The sequence below is a fragment of the Chaetomium tenue genome, assembly GCF_020726465.1.
Source record: "Chaetomium tenue strain MPI-SDFR-AT-0079 chromosome Unknown F5144scaffold_6, whole genome shotgun sequence".
NCBI classification, from domain to species: Eukaryota; Fungi; Ascomycota; class Sordariomycetes; order Sordariales; family Chaetomiaceae; genus Chaetomium; species Chaetomium tenue.
The window spans coordinates 2,779,920-2,804,251 of NW_027117334.1; the positions used below are offsets into that span (position 1 = coordinate 2,779,920).

The window sequence follows — 24,332 nt, forward strand, 5'->3', positions numbered from 1 at the left end:
CCGAGTTCCGACGATTGCAACGGTTTACCCACCATTACCGCAGCGCCACGCAGATGTCCTGTTCGGCCACCCTTCGAGAACACGGCACACCGTCGCATCGCAGAGCAGCCACTTTACGGCACCCCTCCAGCAATCTAGATGTGAAAACAAAACAGACCTTAGGTAAACTTTCTTGTTGTCCTCGAGCCTTGCTCTGCGTGCCAACTGTGAACCGGAGCATCCCACAACTCCACAACTCTCCGCAAACTCCATCCCATCTCCGCAGTTTGGACGCAGTGGGGTTCGTGGGGCCGTCGTTGTTCCCGATTTCAGGCTGGACGCCGACGGGGATGCTTGCGGGGTGCCAGGGACATCATTGGGCCTGTCGACGTCTTTCCGACCCCTGGCATTGGCGAATCGGCTTGCGACATCGGCCCAGGGTTCTCAATTTCTCGCGCCCTCGCGCAACGAATGGAATTGCCGCGATTTGGCTATGTCCGAATCCCCGAAACCTGCCCAAAGCCGTGGACGCTTCCCGCCACGAGGCAGCCAGGAGCCAGGGGTCTATCATTTCTTAGCGCAGCACGAACTGCCACTGCCAATGTTGCCATCCATGCCATCCTGGACAATGTGGGATGGATGTGGATTCAGTCGACGCCCCCAGAACCCCGGGTTTTATTCCCCCGAGCCAAGCTACGAGCGTACATACATGGACTCGCCCAAGTGTGGATTCCACGAGAGCGTCTATTGGGAATAACGGTGGGCCAGCTGGTCCAAACAAGAATTCGCCCGATGCCCTGTCCTAGCTGGGCGGGCCTCAGTAGCAGAGGGCGACTGCGGGGTGCTTGCAAGCTGCCCCTGTGAGTAGCTGACAAGTCTCCATCTTTCGGCACGGCTGTTGTCCACGGCGCCCACGGAGACCGCATTTAACGAACACGGGTCCGCTCGCGTGTATCCGCCGGTTTGGATTCCGCCATTTTGCCTCCTCTCTTCCATCTTTCCTCGCCTTTGTTCCTTTCGGTGACTTGACTCGCGGGGACGTTTCACAATACCCCAGAACAGAAACCCCCGCCACGACGTAGCATAGGCACGCAGCTTAACCTCGGCCAATTGACACACACCCTCGGCCATGACAACAGCAACGATGGCTAACGGAAAGCGGAGGTCACGGTCGGAAGGGGAGAGTGAGAGAGCCAGCTCCGAGCATGCAACAAGTCCGGCTCCCTCGTCACGCTCAACCACGAAACAACAGGTCCGGCATCGTGCGTCAATCGCTTGCGCCTCTTGTCGCGAGAGGAGGATACGGTGCGTAGTAGGCGAGGGGGAATCCGAATGTACTCAGTGTAGGAGGACGGGGGCTGCATGCATCATCAAGGATGACGATGAACGGAGACGGTAGGTGACCACCCCGTCGTCTAACTCTAGCCAGCCAATCTAATGCGCGAAAGTCCGATTTCAAAGGCATACATGTCGTCCTTGTCGAATAGGATCAATCTATTGGAGGGGTTACTGAAAGACCGTGGCGTTGTCCCTCCCCCGGCTGTACACCCACCCAAGACGAGGCAGGAAGCACAAGCACGGCAACAGGAGCAGCACCAGGTTCGGACCGGCAGTGAGCGGCTAGAGAGTGCAGAACCGAAGCTGGCCGCGCCGCACGTCAATCAGCCCCCCACCCCACCAGCATCAGGCGACGAGGACGTCAACATGATTGAATCGGAGCAGCTGAAGACTTTCCCCTCGGGCGGCCCCACGAACTTCTCTCGGCTTATCGACCCGCTGTTGTTGCAGGAGGTGGAACCGAAGACGGAGGCGGGGACTCGCCATCTGCTTTGTACAAGGGGGAGCTACACCTTCGACCAAGGAGCCAGGAGGACCAGGTTCTTCGGCCCCACGGCCAATCACCATGTCTACGCGAAATCAGCAAATACCTTTGCTCCCCTGGAGCAGTCCAGTCACGACTTCAGGGCAGAACAACTCATCCTCAATCTGAGGCCGGCCACTTATGACCATCTCATGAGGTGTTTCTGGGAGTACTACAATTCTTGGCAGCAGGTGGTTGATGAGCCCGCCTTCGAAGCCGGCCGCGCCAGCCAAGACGCTCGGTTTTACTCCGTGTTCCTCCACCTCACCATGCTTGCCATCGGGTACCGCTTTGCAGATTGGGATCGAGAGGATGTTAAGACCATCACATTAGGGAACCGTGAGAGCACTCTGCACAGGGAAGCCAAGACCATGCTAGAAGCGGAGCTTGAAAGGCCTGGCGGTGTCCCGAGCGTCCAGGCCCTGTTGATGCTGGCTGATTTGGAGTGTGGTGTGGGCCGGGACACCACCGGCTGGATGTATTCCGGTAGGTAATGGCCAAGCCCAGTCTACTTGTGCATGCTAATGAACTGGTTGAAGGGATGGCGAACCGGCTGGCTTTTGATATTGGGCTTCACGTCAACATGGCCATGGCAGATATGTCGGAGCTAGAAAGACAAACAAGACGCCAGGCGATGACGGCGTGCGCGATGTTCGATCGGAAGTGGTCACTGCTTATGGGCCGCCCCACCGCGATCAAGACTCAAGATGTCGGCGTTGATGTGCTGCCAAGGGTTTCCGCGCCGCCTTTTGAGGATTCAAATCTTGGGACCGTGGCGAGCCATGCTACCATCAACCGACAGATGTTCGAGCTCCTGGAGCTTGCGGGCAAGGTGGCTGATTTCCAAAACTCCACGTACGGCGCTGCCCACCTGTTCTCTTCAAAAGCGGCCGAGGACAGGGCGTATCTACATTTTATCGGCCTGGAACGCTTGTTCCACAACTGGTACCGCCGGCTTCCCGAGAATCTGACATGGAAGCCTGTCAACATCAAATCAGCACATATGGGACTTTTCATCCTTCACCAGCAATTCCACGTCTGCATGATCATCCTGCACCGGCCATGGGCTAAGTACGGACCCATGTCGCTGGATGGGACGGTGGCCGCCCGCTACCCCAGCCCCGGGTCACCCTCTCAAGGAGACGAGACTAGTCTTCCCTCGTGGATGGCACCCCTTCCCCATCATGACAACAGGGCATCGATGTCTCGGAGCATGTGTACACAGCACGCGATCCGGATCGCCCGAATCTTTTGGCACCACCGCCAGCGCTTCGACGGAAAGCGAGTCGTCCTAACGTCGATCCAGCATGCCGGCACGGCCGCCCTTGCGCTGTTGGCCGCCCTAGCCCACAAGAGTGCCGAGCTTGACCACCACAGTAACCTACGGTATTTACAAGTGCTTTCGACTGCCATCTACGAAATGAGCCATCTATACCAACCAGCTACAAGGATGTATCAGCTCCTTAAGTCCATGCTGGTGGACATACGCTCCGAAATGGTGAAGTCGGGCGGCTTCGATGTCAGTACATTGGTGGGCAGATACCAGGGTAGCAATACGGCGTTTGGCGGTAACCAGTGGACCGCTGGTGCCAGCACCCGGATGCCCACGGGCCGCCTCGAGGGTATCGAGGAAGATGGCCGCGAGAGCAAACGGCGGCGGCTCTCCAGCTTGTCCTCTATTGACTTTTCCTGTATCAGTCCGTCATTCCTGACCAACACCGACCAAGGCCGGCCCACTCCACCGGCATCATCTCAAAGCCAGAGCATCAACCCCACCGCACTAGACCAAACACCCTCCGAGCCCGGCACCTTTGACCTCGACTTTTTCCATGCGTCTTTCGTGGATTTCATCAACACCGGTGGCGATGGTCCCAACGCCCAAGACTGGCTACCAGCTGACGTCGAAACCTCCGTTCCTGTCCTAATCCCGACCGTCTCCGGTGATCTTTCGGTCGTAGGGAATGATACGGACAACGCACCCGCACCAGCCAATAAGGAGCCCCGCATCACAACCCCGAAGCCTCCCACAGATACCCCAGACCAAGTCTCTGCTGCTACCCCTGATGACGATGACACAGCGGTAGACAAGACCATCGAAGACTGGCTAGCCGAACCAACCAAGCCAGCGGCGCCAGCCACTACCAAGGACAGCCATCCGCAACCCCCATCAACCACCACCACGACGCCCCAACCAACACAACTCCCCAAACCGGACCCCGTCCCCTCCGCGACCGAACCCCGCGACAGCCTCTCGTATGCAACAGCAGACGGCACGCCGATCTGCCGCGACCCCTACGTGCTGTCCCTGGAAACCGAGCTTGGCGTCGGCTTCGGCCTCGGCCCCGACACGGTCCCCACCACATCATCCAACCCAACCACAACAACAGAAGGCGCCGACACCATCCACGTCCGCATCGCCGACGGCATGGACTGGCTCGCCGCCGCCGCTGCCGCCACCACCAGCAACAACACCACCAACAACAGCAACGGCACCGGCCGGTCCCCTCCCAACCCCAAACTCAAACCCACCCCGGCCGCCAGCTCACCCTCCCCCCGCCCCACCACCACCACTACAACCACCACCACCAGTAGCAGCGGTGCGAGCGCGACAGGAGGAGCAGGAGCAACCGAGGTCCCGCCGGCGCCCATGACGCCAGTTACGCTGGACGAGCTGGTGCAGAGTGTGGAGGAGGCGGTTGGGTCGGCGCGGGCGAGGGCGCGGGCGAGGGCTGCTGCGGGGGGGAGTGCGGTAGGGCAGGGGAGTGGGATGGGGGTTGGTGTGGGTGCGGGTGCGGGTGTGGGTGCGGGGGAGGGGGCGTTGTCGTCGCCGGCGGGGGGGAGGAATAGGGAGTTGGATTTTTTGATGTTGTGAGGGAGGTGGGGGGTTTGTTTGTTTGAGGGATGGGGGTGGGAGAGGTGATTTAGGTGTAATGATCTCGGTGTTGGTAGATGAATATACCGTTTATCGAATAGATGGCTCATCCCTGTTCCGTTTTATTTATCTCGTTTTACTTCCTCTTCTTATCACCTTCCCTATTTCTTATACTAGAGGGCGAAGACTGTAGTACTACCGAAACCAGGAAAGGCTCCGCCGGTGTATCAGACCCCGGGGGGATACAGGCCCATTGCTCTGCTGCCAACCCTAGGGAAGGTAATAGAGTCAGTGGTCGCCAGGAAGGTCACTCAAACTGCAGAAGTCAACGGCCTCGTACCAGATGAACAAATGGGGAACAGAGCACACCGCTCCACAGAGCTGGCTGTCCGGCTAGTAGTAGCCCAGGTCCAGGAGGCGTGGAGACAGAAGGGTGCGGCGTCCCTATTGCAACTGGACATCTCAGGAGCCTTTGACACGGTCAACCACACCCGACTGCTAGCAACTTTGCGAGAAATGGGCTACCCGAGGTGGCTGGTCCTCTGGACGAGAGACTGGTTGACTGGTCGAGAGGCCACCCTTCTTTTCGACGGCAAGACGGCGGCACCGACGGCAATTCGGGCAGGGGTCCCCCAAGGCTCACCCCTTTCCCCTGTTCTCTTCATTCTCTACATTTCCTCATTATACAAGCAGCTACAAGACGAGCACCCACACTTGGCTATAACGGGGTTTGCGGACGACACCAACCTCCTGGTATTTGGTCGAAACCCCGAGGCCAATGTCCGGCAACTGGAGGCGGCGTGGGAAACATGCATGCGATGGGCGGACAGTCGGGGGATGAAGTTCGCCCCGGAAAAGAGCGAACTGATCCATTTCAACAAGGGACGACGGCAGTGGACAAACCAGCTGGAACTCACTAACCCAGGGGGAGGCACCAGCCCCGTCAGACCGAAGGAGTCTGCCAGGTTCCTGGGAGTCTGGCTGGACCGGAAGCTCAACTGGAAAGCCCACCTGGCGGCGGTGGAGAAGAAGCTGAGGACCCAGAGCTATGCCCTGTCGAGGCTAGCGGCATCGACGTGGGGACTGGGGCTAGCCAAAGCGCGAGAGGTGTACACAAAGTGCATCCGGTCAGCGCTGGCCTATGGCGCATCGTCGTTCCACATTCCCACGGATGTGGGAGGCGAACCGGTGAAGAAAGGCATCACCAAGGCCCTCGGGAAGGCCCAGAACAAGAGCCTGAGGATTGTGGCGGGAGCCTTTAAGTCTACCCCCATCCGTAACCTCGAGACAGAGACGTGGGTACCACCGTTGGACTTATACCTAAACAAACGGCTTGCAGATTTCGAAAACCGACTCCAACAACCCGATCTGGACGACGGCCAAGGCGGCAAAAAGACGGCGGGGAGCGTTGTCCTTACCGCCTGCCGCAAGATACAGCAGAGACTCAGCTCGAGGAGGGACAACAGGGGCCGACCGCGAACCTTGAGACCTCAAGGGCCCACGGCGGTAGAGAGAGCCGCGGGCACGATCATGCGCTGGACGGGGGGAACCATAGACACGGACAAGGCAGTAGAAGAGGCCTGGAGAGCGAGGTGATTAAAGGAACGGGACGGCAGAGCAATCACCAGGCCGGCGGACGACTTTGACCATCAGCGGGAGACGCTATTCCGGAACGAAACCCTAAGGAGGCATGACGGTCTCAGCAAGGCGAAAAGCTCACTGCTCATTCAAATCCGGACGGGAGCAATAGGCTTACGGGACTACTTGTTTACACGGGAAGTCCCGGAGGTTCTGACGCCTGCCTGCGAGTGTGGCGAGGGACGAGAGACTGCCGAACACCTGGTAGTGTGGTGTTTGGCCCCACCGTTGACTCGAAGATGGGAGAGAACTGGAATTCGGACACGACGGGACTTTTACTGTCACGGTTATGGCCGCATGCAGGGTCCCGATGGGGGGGTGCGCGGAGAGCGCCCCCCAGCCAATCATTAAGAATGGGTCCCAGACCAATCAGGAGAGGAACGGGGGGAACGGCTACCGTTCCCAAGGTTCCTATAAAGGAACGAGAGGAACGGCCACCGTTCCTCACGTTCCCCAAGAAAGAGGTACGGAGATACCTAGGACCTAGATAGTATATAGTCACTCGTCCTGGAGAGCTCTGGGAGTTCTCCAGTTAGCAATCACAACTACAGTTCGCTACAAGCTCGCAAGCCTACTGTTGAGACAAGTCTATTGTTGTGCACCCTTTGGCTGCACCGAACCTAAGCATCCTAGAAAGACTACCTTCACCGAAGCTGAACCCTAACAGGAGAGGATCCTGGAGTAGGTTCGTCACAGGTGAAAGATATGGCCGATCTCCTCCTCGCGACGCGTCACGCGCGACCAACTGGCAAGCAGTGGGCATACCGGTTCATACGGCGCCGCCCGGAGCTCAAGACGCGCTTTTCGCGTACGTACGACTTCCAGAGAGCCCTCTGCGAAGATCCAAAGATTATTGGGGACTGGTTCCGGTTGGTGGCCAACATGCGCGCGAAGTACAGCATCCAAGACGCCGATTTTTACAACTTCGACGAGACAGGCTTTATGATGGGCATTATCTGTAGCAACATGATTGTTACGCGTTCCGATCGACGCGGTCGAGGCAAGCAACTTCAACCTGGCAACCGGGAATGGGCAACAGCGATTGAGTGCGTGAGCAGCGACGGCTTTGTGCTGCCACCATTCTTGATTGTACAGGGCGTCAACCACCTCGCCTCCTGGTACACCGAGTGCGATCTTCCCCCCTCCTGGGTTATCAAGACCTCCCCCAACGGCTGGACAGACAATGATACGGGCTTGGAATGGATCAAGCACTTCCATAAGCACACGGAGACCCAGCGGCAGGGGGTGTATCGGATGATAGTCCTAGATGGTCACGAGAGCCACCTATCAGCCCAGTTTGAGGAGTTCTGCAAGGAGCAAAATATTATTACCCTCTGCCTCCCTGCTCACTCCTCGCACATCACCCAGCCTCTAGATGTCGGTTGTTTTAGCGTGTTGAAGCGGATGTACGGCCGCGAACTCGAGGCCTTCATCAAGGCGCACATCAATCACATCACCAAGACCGAGTTCTTCATCGCGTTCAAAGCCGCTCACCTCGCTACAATGAAAGCTGAAAATATCAGGGCTGGCTCCCGAGGCGCTGGCCTATTGCCGGATAACCCCCAGGCCGTTTTGTCGAAGCTTGACGTCAAGCTACGGACACCAACACCGACTGGACCCCCCCCTCCCAGAGGCCAACCTATGGGTCTCTCAGACACCGCATAAACCTGGCGAGGCTATTTTACAGTCTGAACATGTACGGACCCGGATTGCCAATCATCAAGGAAGCTCTCCAACTAGCATGTTTTCTGCTGTAAAGCAACTGGCGAAGGGTACAGAGCTAATTGTCCACGAAATGACCCATCTTCAAGACCGAGTCCGAACTCTTGAGAAGGCGAACGAGGCCCTTTCAAAGCGCCGGAGGGCTAAGCGTACACGTCTCCGGGCTGGAGGGGCACTTACTATAGAGGAAGGACAGGTTTTGATCGCGGAGAAGGAAACTGGTAGACGGCAATCGGGTAGGAGGTTGGCGGAAGGGGGTACGTCGGAGACTGGGCTATCGACTTTGCGGCGCTGCGGAAGATGCGGCAAGACTGGGCACAACGTACGAACCTGCCAGGAAAATGAGGCGACGTCAGCTGAGGAGAGTAGCATTGAGTGCAACTGATTTTCTTGTATTGTGGTGGATTAATTGCCTGAAGAGGTTGCGATGCGGAGGGAAAGTGGACCGCTCGGTGATATGGACCGCTCGGTGATCAACCACGTTAACGTCCTCCACCCCCAAGTCGCGCACACCCCCAAGTCGCGCACTTTTGACCGTGAACCGATAGGAAACATCAATTACACCACCACAACAACCGCAATACACTGAAACTATTTTAAATCATGTACATCAGATGTTTCTCCGTCTCCCTGACACGTGCGCGCATTGTGCCCGGGCTTTCCGCACTTACCACAACGCCGTGGAGCCGTCCCTGTTCGAGCCCGCCGACCACCATTTTCCCGCGTTTCACGCTCTACCTGTTCCTGCACCTCTCTCTGGGCTAATATATCATGTGCATCTCCTACAGTAAGTGATCCTCCAAGACGCACATGTGTCTTTTTGGCCCTTCGGCGCTTGCTCAGTGCCTCATTTGCCTTCTGTAAGGTGCCTATCTCAGTCGTCATTAGGGCCACCGAGTGCGCCAATGCCTGCGTCCCTTTCGCAAGCTGGTCGACAGCAGTGAGAATTGATGTTGGCGAGCTTCCCTGGTGACGGGCAATCCGATCTTTGATGTACTCGCATTGTGAGACAGTCTCTGTTGGGTTCCGTGGCGTCTGGGAGAACCAAGGATCGGCAGCGGCGGAGGGGGGACCAGTTGGTGTTGGCATCCGTAACTTGACATCCAGCTTGGATATCACTGACTCGGGGTCAGAAGGTACTAGACCTGCACCTCTGAACCCCCCTTTGTTGTTGCTCTCGGTCATGGCGGCAAAGTGGGCGGCTTTGAAGGCGAGGAAGAACTCGACCTTGGTGATGTGGTTGATATGCGCTCTGACGAAGTGCTCGATTTGCCGACCGTACGCCGTTTTTAGGGCACTGTAACACCCAACATCGAGTGGCTGGGTTATATGGGATGAGTGAGCCGGCAGGCTGATGGTGACAACGTTGTTCTGCTTGCAAAAGGCTTCGAATTCGGCCGACAGGTGACTCTCATGCCCATCAAGCACAATCATCCGATACACCCCCTTCGTACGAGACTTTGTGTGCTTATCGAAATGTTTGATCCATTCTAGGCCGGTCTCATTGTCGGTCCACCCATTGGAAGTTGGCTTGATAGCCCAGTCGAGTGGGAGCTCGCCCTCGGTATACCAGTTGGCGAGGTGGTAAGTGCCTTGAACAATGAGAAACGGTGGGAGGCACCACCCTTCGCCGTTGATGCACTCAATCGCCGTCGCCCATTCCCGATTGCTAGGCTGAACTGCCTTGCCTCTTCCACGTCGATCGGCGCGCGTCACTACCATAGCTGCGCAGATGACGCCCATCATGAAGCCGGTCTCGTCGAAGTTGTAGAAGTCACAGTCGTGGATGCCGTACTTCGCCCTCATGTTGTGTACAAGCTTAAACCACGCGCCAATAAGTTCTGGGTCTTCGCAGAGGGCTCTCTGAAAGTCGTATACACGATTGAAACGCGTCTTGAGTTCTGGTTGTCGCTTGACGAATTTCTCGGCCCAGTGCTTGCCGACCCGTCCCCCGTCGCGTTGCGCGAGCAGCAAATTAGCCATATCTTCAACACCAGCACGTCGGGGTGCAAATCCTCGCGTATCTAGGTCCAATATATACCGAACAACCGCCTCCTTTTCAATTGCTGTCAATCGGTGAGCTGCAGGTCGTGATTCGGGCGTCGGCGTCTTCCCGTTCATCCTGTCGCGCAAGGTCGCTTCGGGTACATTGTAGTTTTGGGCAGCGCGTCGCCGACTGAAAGTCTTATCTCGTTGTATTGCCTGAATAGCAAGATTGATTCTACTCTCTTTGGATTGCGATGCCATTTTTTGCTATTAAGTTATTCCAAGTTGGGGTTGGGAGGTCGTAGCACGGTCAAAAGTGCGCGACTTGGGGGTGGAGTACGTTACTGTCTTCTCCAAGACCAGCCGAGCTGTTTCCCTGCCCGGAGCAACCGTCACACCGCTTTGACTTTCTTCAACTGATCCATCAACCAGCAATTCACAAGGGCAAAAGCTGCTTCGCATCAACCTCCGAGATCCAATTCACCACTTCGCGGAACGATGGAGTTAGAATCATCATCAATCCCAATTCCGCCATTCTTATCAGAAACACCCATGCAAGGCGACCCCCCTTGCGACTGGGCTGATTTCCTCTCGCCGCAGCTTCGACGGTTCCCTCGCGCCTACAACAAGGTCACGATGCGGAATAGGCTTGGCCATGGAATTGAGGGCTGCGTGGTAAGAGTCAAGTTCGATGACGACAAGTCGTCTTTCGCCCTCAAGATCGTATGTGGTGCAGCAACTGAAACTCTGTGCATCTATACCAGCCTCGGAGACTTGACTGACGTGGACGCCCACAGTTTTTTCATGCGCTTCTAGATGGAGACCGCGCCAACAGTTGGTGGCCGCTGGAGCGCGAGGCCCGGAACGTCGCGGTCCTGGAGAAGATACAGGCCGGCATCCGCCAGTCCTCGCCGAAACCCATCCACGTCCCCGCCAAACGGACGACGCGACTTGACTGCCTGCGCTGTCTTTACGCCTTTTCAGCCGACGGCCGGCGCTCTCGCGATTTTGACGCGCTCCCGGACGATTCCAAGGTTGCAGTGTCCGAGTCCGACACCCGGCTCCGCAAATGCTTCGGGTGGACCCGCGTTCAAGGAGCTGATTTCATGCGCATGAACAGCATAATAAAGGTAGACGAGTATGCCAGGCGGAAAGGTGAGGGCTCTGCCAGCTACCTTGAATCCGACGCACAATACTACGCCATTGTGTACGAGTATGTCCCTAAGGCAAAGCTCGAGTTTGACCCAGTTCAGAGCCAGTTGGACTTCTTCTACCGCATTGGATTTCACCCGTGCCAAGGGATGCACGAAGTGAACTGGCAAGGGCCCGGCATTCTGCTCGACTTTGGTGACTACAACTCTCCAGTCGATCCATGGTTCAAGGCCCGCTGCGCTTACCATAAGCACACTGCGGCCGAGTACATCATCGATCGAAAAAAGGCTCAAGCAGAATCATCCGCAGAATGGAACCGAATCAACAACTTGCGCCATCAAGGCATTGGACCCACGGAAGAAGAGAAGCGGAAGCGAGAAAAAGAGAAAGCTCAGTCCGACACAGCAAGGTTCGTCGAGTATGGCTATGACGAACATCAACGATATCTATCCTACTTTGAATGTAAGGCCTGGGACGATGGGAAGCTCGAACAGGTTTTGGATTTTAACTGACTTGTGGTGCAGTGACCAACGAAGAAATCCTCGAGAGGAAGCTCGAGCAGGATCCGCTCAGTCAGATACGCATCAACGAGATAGAGCCAGAAACGGTGCTTCGAGCGTGGAAAACGTACAAAAAGCAGAAAAAGAAGTACCTGGTCGCGTTTGAACGGGAGACGGAAACCAAGGAAGCCTGATCTGGGTCATTGGTGCGAGGAGTTCTCTGATTTCGAAAGCATGTGGTGAATTGGAGAGATTTTGTAATTCGCTCCCCGAGCAATGGAGTGGAGGCGCTGTTTAGGTCGAATTCTAAGTTGCAAATTGGAAACAAAGCTTTGTTTTAAATCGTGTTATTTATGTAAATGGGCCTCTGAGGGACTCTCTTGATCTGATAAGACAACCTCACGCTTCACAAGGCCATGTATGAATGGACTACTCCTCCTCTACCTATCAAACTGTTGGTGTTTTTCTCTGGGAAAGGAGTTCGAATCATCTCGGGTCAGGCTGCAACTCTAGCTTGGGCTGTAACCCATAACGACGGGAACACTCAGAGTCGAGAGGGAAGCCGATACAGTATTGCGTTGACTCACAAGGCTTCCGAGAATCCTTCTCCATTAAAAATGCACAGTATAGTGTTAGCAGTGAATATCATTCCCCTGTCAACGGACAACCATGGAGAACTAACTGATCGTAACTTATACGATACATGTAATTATGGATAGCACCACCATGGATTATACAATATACGTTAAGCATCAGGGGTCGGGTGAAGACTCCGGACAAGCGAGGGACAGTTCAATGATGGTCGCACAAGACTTCTTGCCAAATGAGCCTCAGGGATTCCTTGGCTCCGTTTAATTCTCGTTGACTGTCGGTACCTCGGTGCCATATTCGGAATGTCAAGGCCCACCTGACCAGGGTCCATGCGTCGCCTTCGGGCGCGTCGACCACTTTGATAAACACCTGGCTACCCCGCGCCCTTTCCTCCTCTTCTCTTCCCAAGTTTGCAAGCTGCACCAAGTGATCATTCGACCACGACAACGCCAATTTCGCCCGCGCATCGCGTTGCAACTTGCCACTCGTTAATTGGAACTTAAGTTCCCACCCGCTCGCTTTTTCTTTTTAATTTTTCACAGTTTCTGTGACCCGTCGCTCGTTGGTCCCGAGATGGCTCCCACCGGACCCTCGGAGTCCCGCCCCTCCTCGCCCGCGGCCAACGTCCCGGCCACCAACCCCGTCGCCGCCGTGCTCCCCGGCATGGACCCTCCCGGCTGGCGCTGGCCCTGGCCCGCCGACGTCCCCGACCCCGAGCGGCCCAAGAGCTGCCTGAAGTCCGCCGGCGCGACCCGCCAACCCCTCTCCGTCCGGTTCGCCGACGACGCGCGCTGCCTGGTTTCCGGATCCCCCGTCCCGCCGCACCCGACCACCCGCCCCGAGTGGATGAAGGCGCTGGCCCACGCGCGCTTTGTCCAGGCGTTCAGGAGCGGACGGACGCGGCAGGAGGTCATGGACGACATCGAGACCATCGACCCCCGGAGAGTGGCCCACACCAGGTGGCAGGGCACCCGACGCGTGCGGTGGCTCCTCGACCCGGAACACATCGACCCCTGGGACGCCGAGGCCCTCGTGTTTCGCCTGCTCTTCCGCCGCTCCCGCAAGCACATGTTGCGGAACATGGCCGGCTACCCGATCCGATCCCGGCGCGACCGCGGCAACCACCCCGCACTCCTCGGCAGCCCAGAGCCGGAGCTGGAGACGGAGCAGGGGCCGGATCCCCCCGCGTAGGTGAGTGTGCGAGTGTCTCCTCCGAGTGGAGGCCTCAGCGACGCTTTGCTTTCCTCCCCAGCGAATTGCATTTCCCTCCCCAGCGCGTCTGTTGACATGATTCCCTCGTTTTGTTTTGTTTACATTCATTGTTTTGTTTTGTTTACATCCCTTGTTTTGTTTTGTTTACATCCCTCGTTTTGTTTTGTTTACTTGCCTTTTTTTGGTTGCTTGTCGATTGTATTTGTTTGCTTTTCTTCATTAAGAGCGGGTGCTGCTAATTATCGATAGGTGCTCCCGAAATGGCCAGGCACCAACCCAGCGACCGATCGAGCCCCCTTCCCTCCCCACGGCCAGGGGCGTCGTCTCTTCCTCCACACCGGTGGGCTCAGGAACAGGCGGCGTAAAACCTGTCGTCTGTTCTTGGGCCCAACAACAATGACATCTCCACCATCGCTATTTACCAAGTCAAGCTCCAGTCGGATCTGAGTGCTTATCCATTGGGCTAGAAAGGCCGATTTAGTTTTATTTATTAAGATTTAATCTGATTTGCGTGTATATCTCTGGTTCGTGGCGAGCCTTACTTTTGCTATGCGTGATATATGGGCAGGGCGTGAAGCTGAGACCGATGAGCCTCTTTGTGGTTGACTGTGCTCATCCGCTAACTGCTTCTGTCGCAGTTACTCATTCCTCGATCGCAAAGTTAAAGTTAGCGCGCTGGAATTTACTTGAGACTTTGGCACCCACAACAATTCTAGGTTACGGAGTTAATCTCAGCCTGCCCCCCTTTCCCCCGCCCCAGTAAGTGTTCTCTTTGTCCTGTTATCTGCTGCGGTCCTTTGGACGCTAACATCAAGGTGACCTTTCCACTCCTGGACACGCGCCCGTTGCCGTACCTGCGCATATTCTGCTCCCCTACTTGTCATCACAATTTCTTTTCATAAAAGTTGAGGCCGCCACCTCGTAGCCGTGCCGTCGGTTAGCATTCCCAGAGCCGGACCATTGTTGATACCCCAATATCCCCAGCGATGACGAGCACCTTAGCCCCGGGACAACTTCCTTCGTTTCCTGTGAAGTTGATTGTCGCCTTTATGGATATCATAGTCCTTAAACTTTCATCACAAATGCTATCTTCAGGATGATGCGCGTCCAGAGGTCTACATGCCTTGGGGCGAGCCGTGACCTAAAGGCTTGAAGTTGAATTCCCAATATGGAAGGTGGGGCCATCGAGTACAGGGATGCTGGTGGTCAAAGTTAGGTGTTGCTAACCATTAACTACCGTTTCTCCGAGGGAGATTCGCCTTCGAGGGCCCCTAGTTGGACTACCATTGGATCCAGTATGTCGACATCTTTTCATTCCCCAGGTCTTCTGTCGAAGCTTGCTTCCTTCTCGTTGTCCTTTTCTGCGCCAAAACCACGAACTGCCCAGAAGTGACCGGGATGCTCATTGGAGGACGGCGCATGGCGGGGTTCAAATGGAATATGCACCATGACCTAATTCCAGTCGGCTTCCGCGATGCCGAACACAAGGTGCAATTGCTGGCCCGCAATTGCGACAACCATCTCTTGTTCCCGACTCCCATTACCCACGTTCAAAAAGCCCAAATCCCCCTTTTCCAATCTCCCCACCCAAGTCCACACCACCTGATCTGCTCCAAAGTCCAAACTTGAACCTACCAACCAACCCAACAACAAACCACCACCACCACCACCACCACTACCTACCACCACCCACCATGCCCCCCGCCCCGCACCACGTCCTCCTCCTCGGCGGCCACGGCAAGATCGCCCAGCTGCTCACCCCGCTGCTGCTGCGCCGCGGCTGGGACGTCACCAGCGTCATACGCGCCCCGGAACAGGTCGCCACCATCGAGGGGCTGGCGAACGCTGGCCGGGGAGATCGGGATGTTGTCGAGGGGGGGAAGTTGAATGTGCTGGTGCGCAGCTTGGAGGAGGTCAAGAGTGAGGGGGAGGCGGGGGAGGTGGTGCGCGAGGTGGGGGCGGATGTGGTGGTTTGGAGTGCGGGTGAGTGGTTTTTTTCTTTTTGGTTTTGTTTTTCTTGCGTGGGCTGGTTTGAGAGGTGGTTGCTGGGAATTGTTACTAATGATAGTTTTCTTCGGCTTAGGCGCTGGTGGAAAAGGCGGACCTGAACGGGTAAGCTACCTCTCAGAGTGATGTCACATCTTACTTGCCCATACAAATCATACCCCCCAAGTGAAGTCAACACTAAGTTCTGACCGCAGACCTACGCCATCGACCGCGACGCCGCAACGCACTTCATCCACGCCTCCGCCGCCACGCCGCAGGTGACGCGCTTCCTGATGGTGTCGTACCTCGCCTCGCGCCGCGCGCGGCCCGCCTGGTGGTCCGACGACGCCTGGGCTGCGGCGCAGCACGTCAACAACCAGATCCTGCCACACTACTACCGCGCCAAGCTCGCCGCCGACGAGGCCCTGTACCTGGCCGCCAAGAACCGCCCGGGTTTTGCGGCCATCAACCTCCGCCCCGGCACCCTCACCCTTGAGCCTGCTGGTCCTGTGGAATTGGGTAAGACGGCGCATTCCAGGGGGGATGTAAGTCGTGAGAGCGTCGCTCGTGTGGCGGATCTGTTGTTGGCGAGTGAGGGGGTCGGGAATGTGTGGCTGGATTTGGTGGATGGGGAGGAGGATGCGGAGAAGGCGGTGGAGAGGGTGGTGAGGGAGGGTGTGAATGCCGCGGAGGGGGAGGACATCTTTTAGGTTGGGAAAGGTAAAGCGCAAGGTGAGTTCCATTGTACTGGTCTAGTGTGTCGGCAACCGCTTGCGAATCGACGAAGGCCCTAGTTGCAAAAACCAGGGGTAAGAACTAGGGTAGATTCGCAGGTTGTATTTTCAACCCAAGCAACATATCTCGTTACATGTACCTATTCATCCTCGAAATTCAATACTGTCTCGTATCTATCATATGCTCTTCGTTCATACACCCCAAGCAGGGTTCGGGTTAGTATACTATTAGGCTAGTACTGACGCTATACTCGGAGTATACTAGACTAGTCTAGGACAGGTAGTCTAGTCTAGTACTGAGGTAGTACTAGTACTAGAGTACTAGGTAATACTCGAGTAGTATTAATGAGTACCTATAGTACTGATTCCGAACCCTGGGAGGGGAAGATCTAGAATCTAGAAGAGTGAGGTGGGGGTGAGAGGGGTTGGGTGGGGTTTGTTGTCAGGGGTTTGGGATGAGAGAGGGGACGGTGGGTTGGGGTATTGGGGGAGGAAAAAGGGGTGGGGATGCTTACTCGGTTGCGCAGGACCAGGTGGACGTGTTTTCTGTAGTGGTAAGAACGACCCTTGGGTGCGTTTTATGAATAATAGAAGGGTACTCTATGTCTTCGTTAGTAACATCAGAACTCGCCTTCGTCCCATCACATTGTTAAGCAAATATGTACATGTACATGCATGTGTAAACAAAATGACCCCTTGACTCATATATCGAGAGACATCCCAGAAATTACCTACCCATCAATCGAGGAACTAATAACATCACACGGTAATACTTTACGTTGCGACGATCATCAGATTGAGTGGGGGACATTCAGCTTCGATTTAGGCAACAAAATATCAACGAAGTCTCTGACGAATCAACGTGTACACAATTTGACGTTACACGGCATGATACTTGCATTTCAATCACCATCTGACAGCCTACCAAAGAGCCTTGCGGTATCCCTGAAAAGAGTAAATCCTCACTTCACCCACAACACATTTTTCACTTCACTTTTCGACTATCTTCCAGCGGATCAAAGATGTGTTTCCAGCTCATCGAGCTTTACAACCTTTGTGGATGTCTGTACTACCAACACGCCGTTGACAGATGCGCGGCATATGGACGGCGGAACCACGAGATCTCTCGGAGGACCATCCGGGTCGGATACATGTGCAAGGACCACGGGGACTCAGCTGCGGCTCATGGTGCTCCTGTTGGGTTTGCGAGCTTTGAAGGCAGTAAACGTCCCGAACCAAGACGTCGTGATGGACGCCGGTTGACCGCGCCGGGTGGCGGGCCCAAGGGCGACCGCAGCGCACCGACTCTCATGCAACCAGCGACATTACCCGTTGCCACTGCGCCGGAGACCTATGAGAAATTCAAACAACCCAATGCTCTAGACCTCCCAGAAGGGGGCGACTTCAAGCGGGTACCCTCCGACCAGGACGACTCAGATAGCTCCTGTGACTCGGACGGCGAGAGTGCCGTGTCAGTTGCCTCATCCGCGACAACCATAGGCGGCGACACAGTCGGTTTACTGTTTTCCAAGCTGCTATACTTTGGGGACCTGCGGTTCTTGTGGCCGCAGCTCATTGCTCGATCAGCAACTTGGAAGCGGTCCCAACGCACCATCGAGCGGCTGCTCCGGCGCTACTCGGATGATTTACACGCGCTTGCTGTGAACGAGCCCTCCAATGAGACCGTTACCAGGGACGAAAGGGCATTACGCATCCGAGCAGCTAGGTTTGTTCGCAGGTCACGAACCAATATTGCACAGCGCCTCTGCGAAGCCCACTACGACTTCTCCGAGCAGCGGTCGGCCGAGAAAGACAATGAAAGGTCAGGCGAGCAGGATGGCGGATATGCACCCGCGGCCGAACATAGCGACAGCAGCCCCGAGGATGATTCGCTCTTCATCCCTGAAGCAGCTGAAGAGTTCCTCTTTCGTACCGAGCCGATTCTCTCCTTGCAAGCCAGCGTGAAGGCGTTAGTGAGAGTACGGGCGCCGCAAACGTCTGCATTCGGGGCCGGTATTTGGAAGAGTTCCAAGCTGTGGTTCGAGAATACCATGACAAGAGTTTGGCGTACCGAACTGAAGCCAGAGAACAGCACCCGGCTTCACTGGACCTGCGTTAGTATTGTACCTGAGCCAGTAGTGGAAGTAGAAAGCTGACATGGCGCATGTTAGTCATGTGGCAAACCGCTGTATGACGACTTTGTCGAGCTACGGCCGGGGGCTCTGGCTGATTTGCAGAGCCTACTCCAATGCTACGGCAAGGACACGATTGTCGACAGCGATATGGAGATATTTGACGTCGAGAACACCCAAGAGCAGCCAAAAGACTGGAAGCAGACCTTTTCACAAGCCGTCAGTGGCTTGACCAGGCGAGTAGCCGCCGGGAAAAAAGGGACCAACCTCCCACGCTACAGTCCAGAGAAGAAAAAAGAAGTCATTCCTATCGGAGCGTGCTCCCGTACAGGAACAGATGGTAGCGGGGTCCATGACTTTGTGTTGCTCTGCATCCCCTTCATGCGGGTCGCCACGAAGCTGTACCAGCCCGAGATCTGCCGCATCAACTCGGACCAGGAGTTCTTTCAGCTTCTACGGCACTACTACGCATCCAAGCGAGGCCCCAGCCCGTGGAAGTGGCTACGCAGGGTCAAGTCTATCAACTTTGTCAAGGTACCTATCTCCCCATGGACGTAAACACCACACCACTACCCTCCCCCAACCCCAAGACGGCGTGCACCATCCCATCCCAGATTTACTAACCCCCTCCCCCCTCCCTCCCAGTTCGAACTCTACCGCTCCCATCTAACCGACATCCGTCTCACCCCCTCCCTTCCGCCCCCTTCCAGAATCGGCACCGAATACGCCTTCGACAGCACCACCCCTATCACCACCAACCCCCGCACCACCACCCCACCCCTCGACGACCCCGACCTCACCACCCTCCCCCCCATCGGCCCCAACCACCTCACCCACCTCTTCACGCACCCCACCCACGCCGACGTCCTCCCCACCATCTGGCGGCGCATCCCACGCAAACTACACACCGAACTAGCCGTCTGCCCGACGCGCGGCACCGGGCTTGGATGGGGCCTGCACCTGGGCGAGGGGACGGAGTGGGGGACGGTGCTGGGGCTGGGGGGCGTGGTGTTTGTGGGGTGTCTGGTGGTGGCGGTGGTGTGGACGGTGGTGAGGGGGGGGGATGTGCAGGGGGGGTTTGGGGTGGGGGCGTTTTTGTTGGCGTTTGGGGTGTTTTGTGGGGGGGTGGGGGTGGCGGTTTTGGGGGAGGAGTAGAGTAGGGGGGGAGGGGGGGTGGTGTGGGATGTGGGCGTGGTATTGAGGCAGCTGGGACGAGGATTGGGGGGGGGCGTGAGATTGTGCGTGAGACAGTTCGGTAACTATAGTGTAATCAAGACCATGTGTTGAGTGGATATCGTCCCATGGTAACTGCACAGGTATGTCCATCATTTCACGGATGTCACTTCACCGGAACTCAGAAGTTGGGGGAAGAATACCTAGTCAGTGTTGTCCAACCTAGAGATAAAACTGCAGCTTTGTTTACCTACCGCTTGGTGTCGTATCGTATAGTTCTCTCCCTTTCGATTCGAGTTGTTGGAAGTCGCCAAAACCAACATTCGGATTTCCAACATGTCCATCAACTCTCTTCTCTTCGACTCGAGTTGTTGGATGTTGCCAAAACCAACATTCGAACTTCCAACATGTCCGTCAACTCTCTCCCTTTCGACTTGAGTTGTTGGAAGTTGCCAAAACCAACATTCGAATTTGCAACATGTCCGTCCGGTCCACAACCCCGCCTAGATAACCTGTTCCATACGCAAAAGACTTGCACACCCATGAACAAACGGGGACCCCTTCCGAGCCCATAATCCGACCAAGCTTCCCAACAGGTACATAGCCAGCTCAGTTGTCGTCGTCGGGGGCAGGGCCCACGTCTGGTAGGCTTGCTGGTCGTGGTAGACTTGTTGATCGATATTAACTCGGTGGTCGAGGCGAATCAGCGAATGGGCTAGCTGCTGGGCCGCCGGGTGGCCAAGTTACTGCAACACCCGATCGAGGGTCTCCTTGTCGAGGGAGATGCGGCGTCGCAGGGCCTCCGAGTCGCGCATTTTGTCTCGAGGCCTTTAAACGAGGTTTCTTAGGCCTGGAGAGGGGCGAGTGGCTCCAAGATCAACCGTAGTGTGCCGAAGGGTACTGAACGAGTCAAGCGCCGTGAAGGGGGGTTAAGGCCCCGGATATTGTTCGTTTTCTCCAGCTGCCAGCCGCCCCGTTACTTTTTAGTTGGCTGGCTGAAATCATGAAGGAATTCCAAAGGGAACAAAACCGGATCAGTCAGAGCTGGGGCCACAGGGGCGTCAAACCACGTGCCTACGCCGTCAGAAATGGTCCCCGTGTTCTCCTCATCCCCAGACGGCGGCGTGCCGTTGGCGCCGGGATCAGCGTGGTTAAAATTGTCACAGAGATTATAAAGCTCGTCTACATTATATGGATAGAGATCACAAGGGTGGCGTCCACTGTACGGGTGTTCGATGACAGGCACAGCATGGTTGCCGGGAACAAAAGGCGTGCTGCGGCGAACAGTGTTCGCGGTGTTGGATATATCGGTGATCCCAGTGTTCGACGTGCCGCTGGCCCTGGGATCAGTGGTCGGGACCTTCCAAAGGGAATTATAGAGGTGCGGCCCGGGCGGAGGTATTCTGTCCGACGGCGAGAGGATAAGCCCATGGAGGTCGGGGAGGTCCAAAACCGAGGTGTTCCCGGTGTTGGATGCATCGGATAGCAATGTGGTCTTCGTACTCAGCGAGCTAGGCGGCGGCGCCAATTCAACAAAGCCTTCCCCTGATGCACTCTGCCGGCTTTCTTTGGGTGTAAGCCGTGCAGTGTCCGCTGTGTGGCGGCCTGTAGCGAGCTTGCCAGTCAATTCAGGAGTTGACTCTCGGCTGTCAGTCCAGATACTGCTGGCAAATGATGACACACTTGGGGGCGGATTGGATTGGGTCGGGATGGGTGCTTTTCTTTCCAATGGAGATGATTGACGCTCACTCTCTGGCTCCGCTTTGGGGAGTACAGATTGCGTTGCCATCATACCTGGAATGTCTGTTAGACTGTATTCACACTACCCCCAACCTGCCGTATTAAGTTGGAGACATGGAAACCTCCATGAGGGGGGTGAGATGGATGGGACTAACCGTTCAAGTGTCTCGGCCTATGCTTGCGACAGGCAGCAAGCCCCGATTGCAGTTCTTTTATTTGTGCCCGAAGCTCCTCCCTCTCGCTTTGGGCATGTTTGGAATCAGCAGCAAGCGTCTTCAGCTCGTCGTCGGTCATGTTGCACACAACCTCCGGGGAAAGGATGTTGGGAATGTCGGAAATCAGACAGTTCTCGAGGGCTAACGTCATAACATTGTCGGCGAACACCCTTAAGGACGTCTGTATTTCGGGTTAGCGGCAGGCATAAACTTGGAGGCTCATACTTACATTATAGTATTCCATCCCATTGTCGATCGTCCACTCAGCGTTGAACTGTCTAGTGACCTCGGATGAGGCTTGGGGCACCTCCGGAATCGCGTCGGTGCTACCATCCAAATTTTCACCGTTTCTGAAGAACTCGAGACGTTTTGAGACTTGCTGACCCTGTCCCGAAAAACGCTCACTCCGTCGCTTTGGCACGCCATGAAAAAAGATGTCGTTGGACATGGGCTGAAGGTCACCCGTCTTGTAGTGTTGAAGGAGCTCCAACACTTTTGCTTCAAGGGTGGCCCGTTTCTGTTCGAAATAAGGGGCCACACGATGGTTGATTATCGCATCGGCCGTTGTCGAATCTGGCCCAGCGATATGGACCACAAGTTCTTCGACGAACCTCTGCGAGAATTGGGCGACCAAGAAAACATGCCGCTTAGCTATCCCTTTCCAAGGGGCTGCCTGATCGCGAAACAAGGCCAAGGCTAGTGTATCGTTTGGGGAGTCCGAGAACCCAACGCCCTGGTTTTCTGATGCAATATTGTCGAGCTCTTGGGCGAGGTCATGGCTGGAAATGGAAACGCGTTCGTCCAGGACGTAAAGAGCGAGAAAAGGTTCCAGGTGTTTGGGCGCCACCACTGGCTTCTGGTAGCCCCAGTCGATTTGGCGCCGGCAACCCTTGGTCGCAAGGATAAAGCAGAAGGCCCAGTTCATGTCCCTGACCAACGCGCGGAGTTTCCTGATCCTTCTGCCCTCGGCTAGTGCTGGTGTGTACGGCTTTGGATACAGTCCGCCGAAGAAGTTGTCGGTATAATTCCCCTGAATCGCGTTCTGTGCCACGCGTTGGAAGCGATTGCTGATGCCGATCAGATACTTCGTGATGTCGGCGGTTGACCACCGATGTGCTCCCAGGCTCTCCAGTCGCGCCTTGCGGGTTCTGATGTACTCCTCGGCGTTGGCGATGACAGCGGGAAGATGTCGCTGAATGCGAGTGAGAATGGCCCGGCTGAGCTTTCCACGCAGCGCTTGGATTCCACGATCCTCAGGGCTAACCATGGCCCAAACGCCATGGTGGAAAAAGTGGTACTCTTTTGCGACACGCTCCATTTCCGTGGAACCTGCCTCCTGTTTGGTGGGATTGCGGAGGACGTGCCACCCAAGTTTGAGTTTGTGCGAGCGTTTCTTATTCTGAGCAAGTTCTAGATAAGTCCACCTCTTTGTGGGTTGATCATCGACTTCATCTGGCTTGGTGATGATTCCCATGGTACGGTCCAGGCCGGGATCATACTTTTTAACCTCGCCCAGGACTTGCTGGCCGGTGAGGTCGTTTTGGGCTGAGAATACTGCAAGAATGATGGTGTTCTCTTGTGACATGTACTTCTCAGCTAGAGGGTTGGCATGTCCCACACTGCCATTGTTCTGGCTTCCTGTCTCGGCATGGGAGAAGCGAGGCAAGTCGACGAGCGTCAACTGTGGAAAGCCCGGGCCAGCGATCTCGATGCGGAGCACACTGGCATCATCTTCTGAGAGTCCGGCGCAGCGGTTAGACATGCCCATGTGTTGTTTTGCCTCCTGAAAGATTGCCTGGAGGTCACATTCGTTGAGGCCGGAGGCATTGAAAGTATCACGACCGTCGGTCCGAATCGTGACTGCGACCCTAGTCCGGAAGCTCGGACTGAGCACCACCTCGGTGGTGAAATCCATGTAGATGTCCTCCTGGGAGGGGAAGCGGATGTGAAGAATGGCTTCTAGGACGGAGGTCTTGCCGGCGGACCGATCTCCGACCGCGATGACCTGAGAAGGTTCGACATGATGATCAAGGCCGAGGCGACAAAGTCCATCGATGTCGCTCTGAAGTGCGAGCTGCTTTGATTGCAGCTGCTGCATTACGCTACTGTCGATGCACATGTTTATCTCCTCGTTGTTGGCCTCTACGTACGTCTCACAGTTGTCGGTATCTCCGTCGGTCTCCTCGTAGTCGGTATCTCGGTAGATGTCATCGCTGTCGGGGTTCACACCGGCGCGGCCGAATGGGCTCGCGCGCACGCTGCGGCAGAGCTCAAAGGGCTCGGTATCCCTTTGCCTTTTGGCCATTGGCTTGATCGGCAATGGAAAGGGGAAATATATATATATATATGTTCGACAATGGGACCTAATAAATTCAATACAAGGTGTGGCAAAACGTAGCTTCTTCGTTCTGGGGGTTGGTGGATTGGCAGAAGGAAAACGTCGAAAGCTTAATCAGGGCTGGAGGTTTTAAATACCTAGAGTTTCGCAAGCCCTTGGGCACAATATACGGTAGGTCTTTCACATGCCGAACCCACGGAGATCGTGCAACCTGATGTCATTGAGTGGCCATGGATATCAGACGAAAATGACATGACGTGTATTCGATCGAAGATGCGGGCAAATGATGCCCTTCTCTGGAGCCACACCACGCATGAACATAGTTGAAGATGAGACGGGGATCGCATGATCCGGACCTGGGCTCGCTGTGTATCAATGACGCCAGTACAAAGAGAGAAATCCCTGCCCGTCGGCGGGGTGACGAACTTGTTAGTGAATAACTCAGAATTATCATGTGGTTTTGTACCTTCCCTACAAGTTCCATCTGTTTCCAGCGATTAC

General features: G+C 55.8%; 6 protein-coding genes across 6 annotated transcripts; 5 read left to right on the plus strand and 1 right to left on the minus strand.

Annotated features, from left to right (window-relative positions):
* Window positions 1–1,123: 1,123 nt before the first annotated feature.
* Window positions 1,124–4,712, plus strand: F5144DRAFT_496258 (fungal-specific transcription factor domain-containing protein; the record flags this gene model as incomplete). Its single annotated transcript, XM_066786139.1, has 3 exons — window positions 1,124–1,374; window positions 1,428–2,326; window positions 2,380–4,712. The coding sequence occupies 3 exons, from the start codon at window positions 1,124–1,126 to the stop codon at window positions 4,710–4,712; spliced, it is 3,483 nt and encodes a 1,160-aa protein (XP_066640161.1).
* A 5,713-nt stretch (window positions 4,713–10,425) lies between these two features.
* On the plus strand, window positions 10,426–12,056 carry F5144DRAFT_583213 (uncharacterized protein). The gene is made up of 3 exons (XM_066789546.1): window positions 10,426–10,781; window positions 10,856–11,672; window positions 11,735–12,056. The coding sequence occupies exons 1-3, from the start codon at window positions 10,557–10,559 to the stop codon at window positions 11,902–11,904; spliced, it is 1,212 nt and encodes a 403-aa protein (XP_066640162.1). The 5' UTR covers window positions 10,426–10,556; the 3' UTR covers window positions 11,905–12,056.
* Window positions 12,057–12,874: 818 nt separating this feature from the next.
* On the plus strand, window positions 12,875–13,913 carry F5144DRAFT_595602 (uncharacterized protein; the record flags this gene model as incomplete). The annotated part of the gene is made up of 2 exons (XM_066790712.1): window positions 12,875–13,488; window positions 13,763–13,913. The coding sequence occupies 2 exons, from the start codon at window positions 12,875–12,877 to the stop codon at window positions 13,911–13,913; spliced, it is 765 nt and encodes a 254-aa protein (XP_066640163.1).
* A 1,254-nt stretch (window positions 13,914–15,167) lies between these two features.
* On the plus strand, window positions 15,168–16,575 carry F5144DRAFT_361110 (uncharacterized protein). Its single transcript, XM_066784395.1, has 3 exons — window positions 15,168–15,496; window positions 15,597–15,625; window positions 15,715–16,575. The coding sequence occupies exons 1-3, from the start codon at window positions 15,208–15,210 to the stop codon at window positions 16,207–16,209; spliced, it is 813 nt and encodes a 270-aa protein (XP_066640164.1). The 5' UTR covers window positions 15,168–15,207; the 3' UTR covers window positions 16,210–16,575.
* Window positions 16,576–17,255: 680 nt separating this feature from the next.
* F5144DRAFT_550976 (uncharacterized protein) lies at window positions 17,256–19,652 on the plus strand (the record flags this gene model as incomplete). The annotated part of the gene is made up of 4 exons (XM_066787670.1): window positions 17,256–18,347; window positions 18,441–18,899; window positions 19,011–19,415; window positions 19,641–19,652. The coding sequence occupies 4 exons, from the start codon at window positions 17,256–17,258 to the stop codon at window positions 19,650–19,652; spliced, it is 1,968 nt and encodes a 655-aa protein (XP_066640165.1).
* Window positions 19,653–20,262: 610 nt separating this feature from the next.
* Window positions 20,263–23,798, minus strand: F5144DRAFT_518509 (uncharacterized protein; the record flags this gene model as incomplete). Its single annotated transcript, XM_066786666.1, has 3 exons — window positions 20,263–21,332; window positions 21,434–21,674; window positions 21,780–23,798. The coding sequence occupies 3 exons, from the start codon at window positions 23,796–23,798 to the stop codon at window positions 20,515–20,517; spliced, it is 3,078 nt and encodes a 1,025-aa protein (XP_066640166.1). The 3' UTR covers window positions 20,263–20,514.
* Window positions 23,799–24,332: the final 534 nt, after the last annotated feature.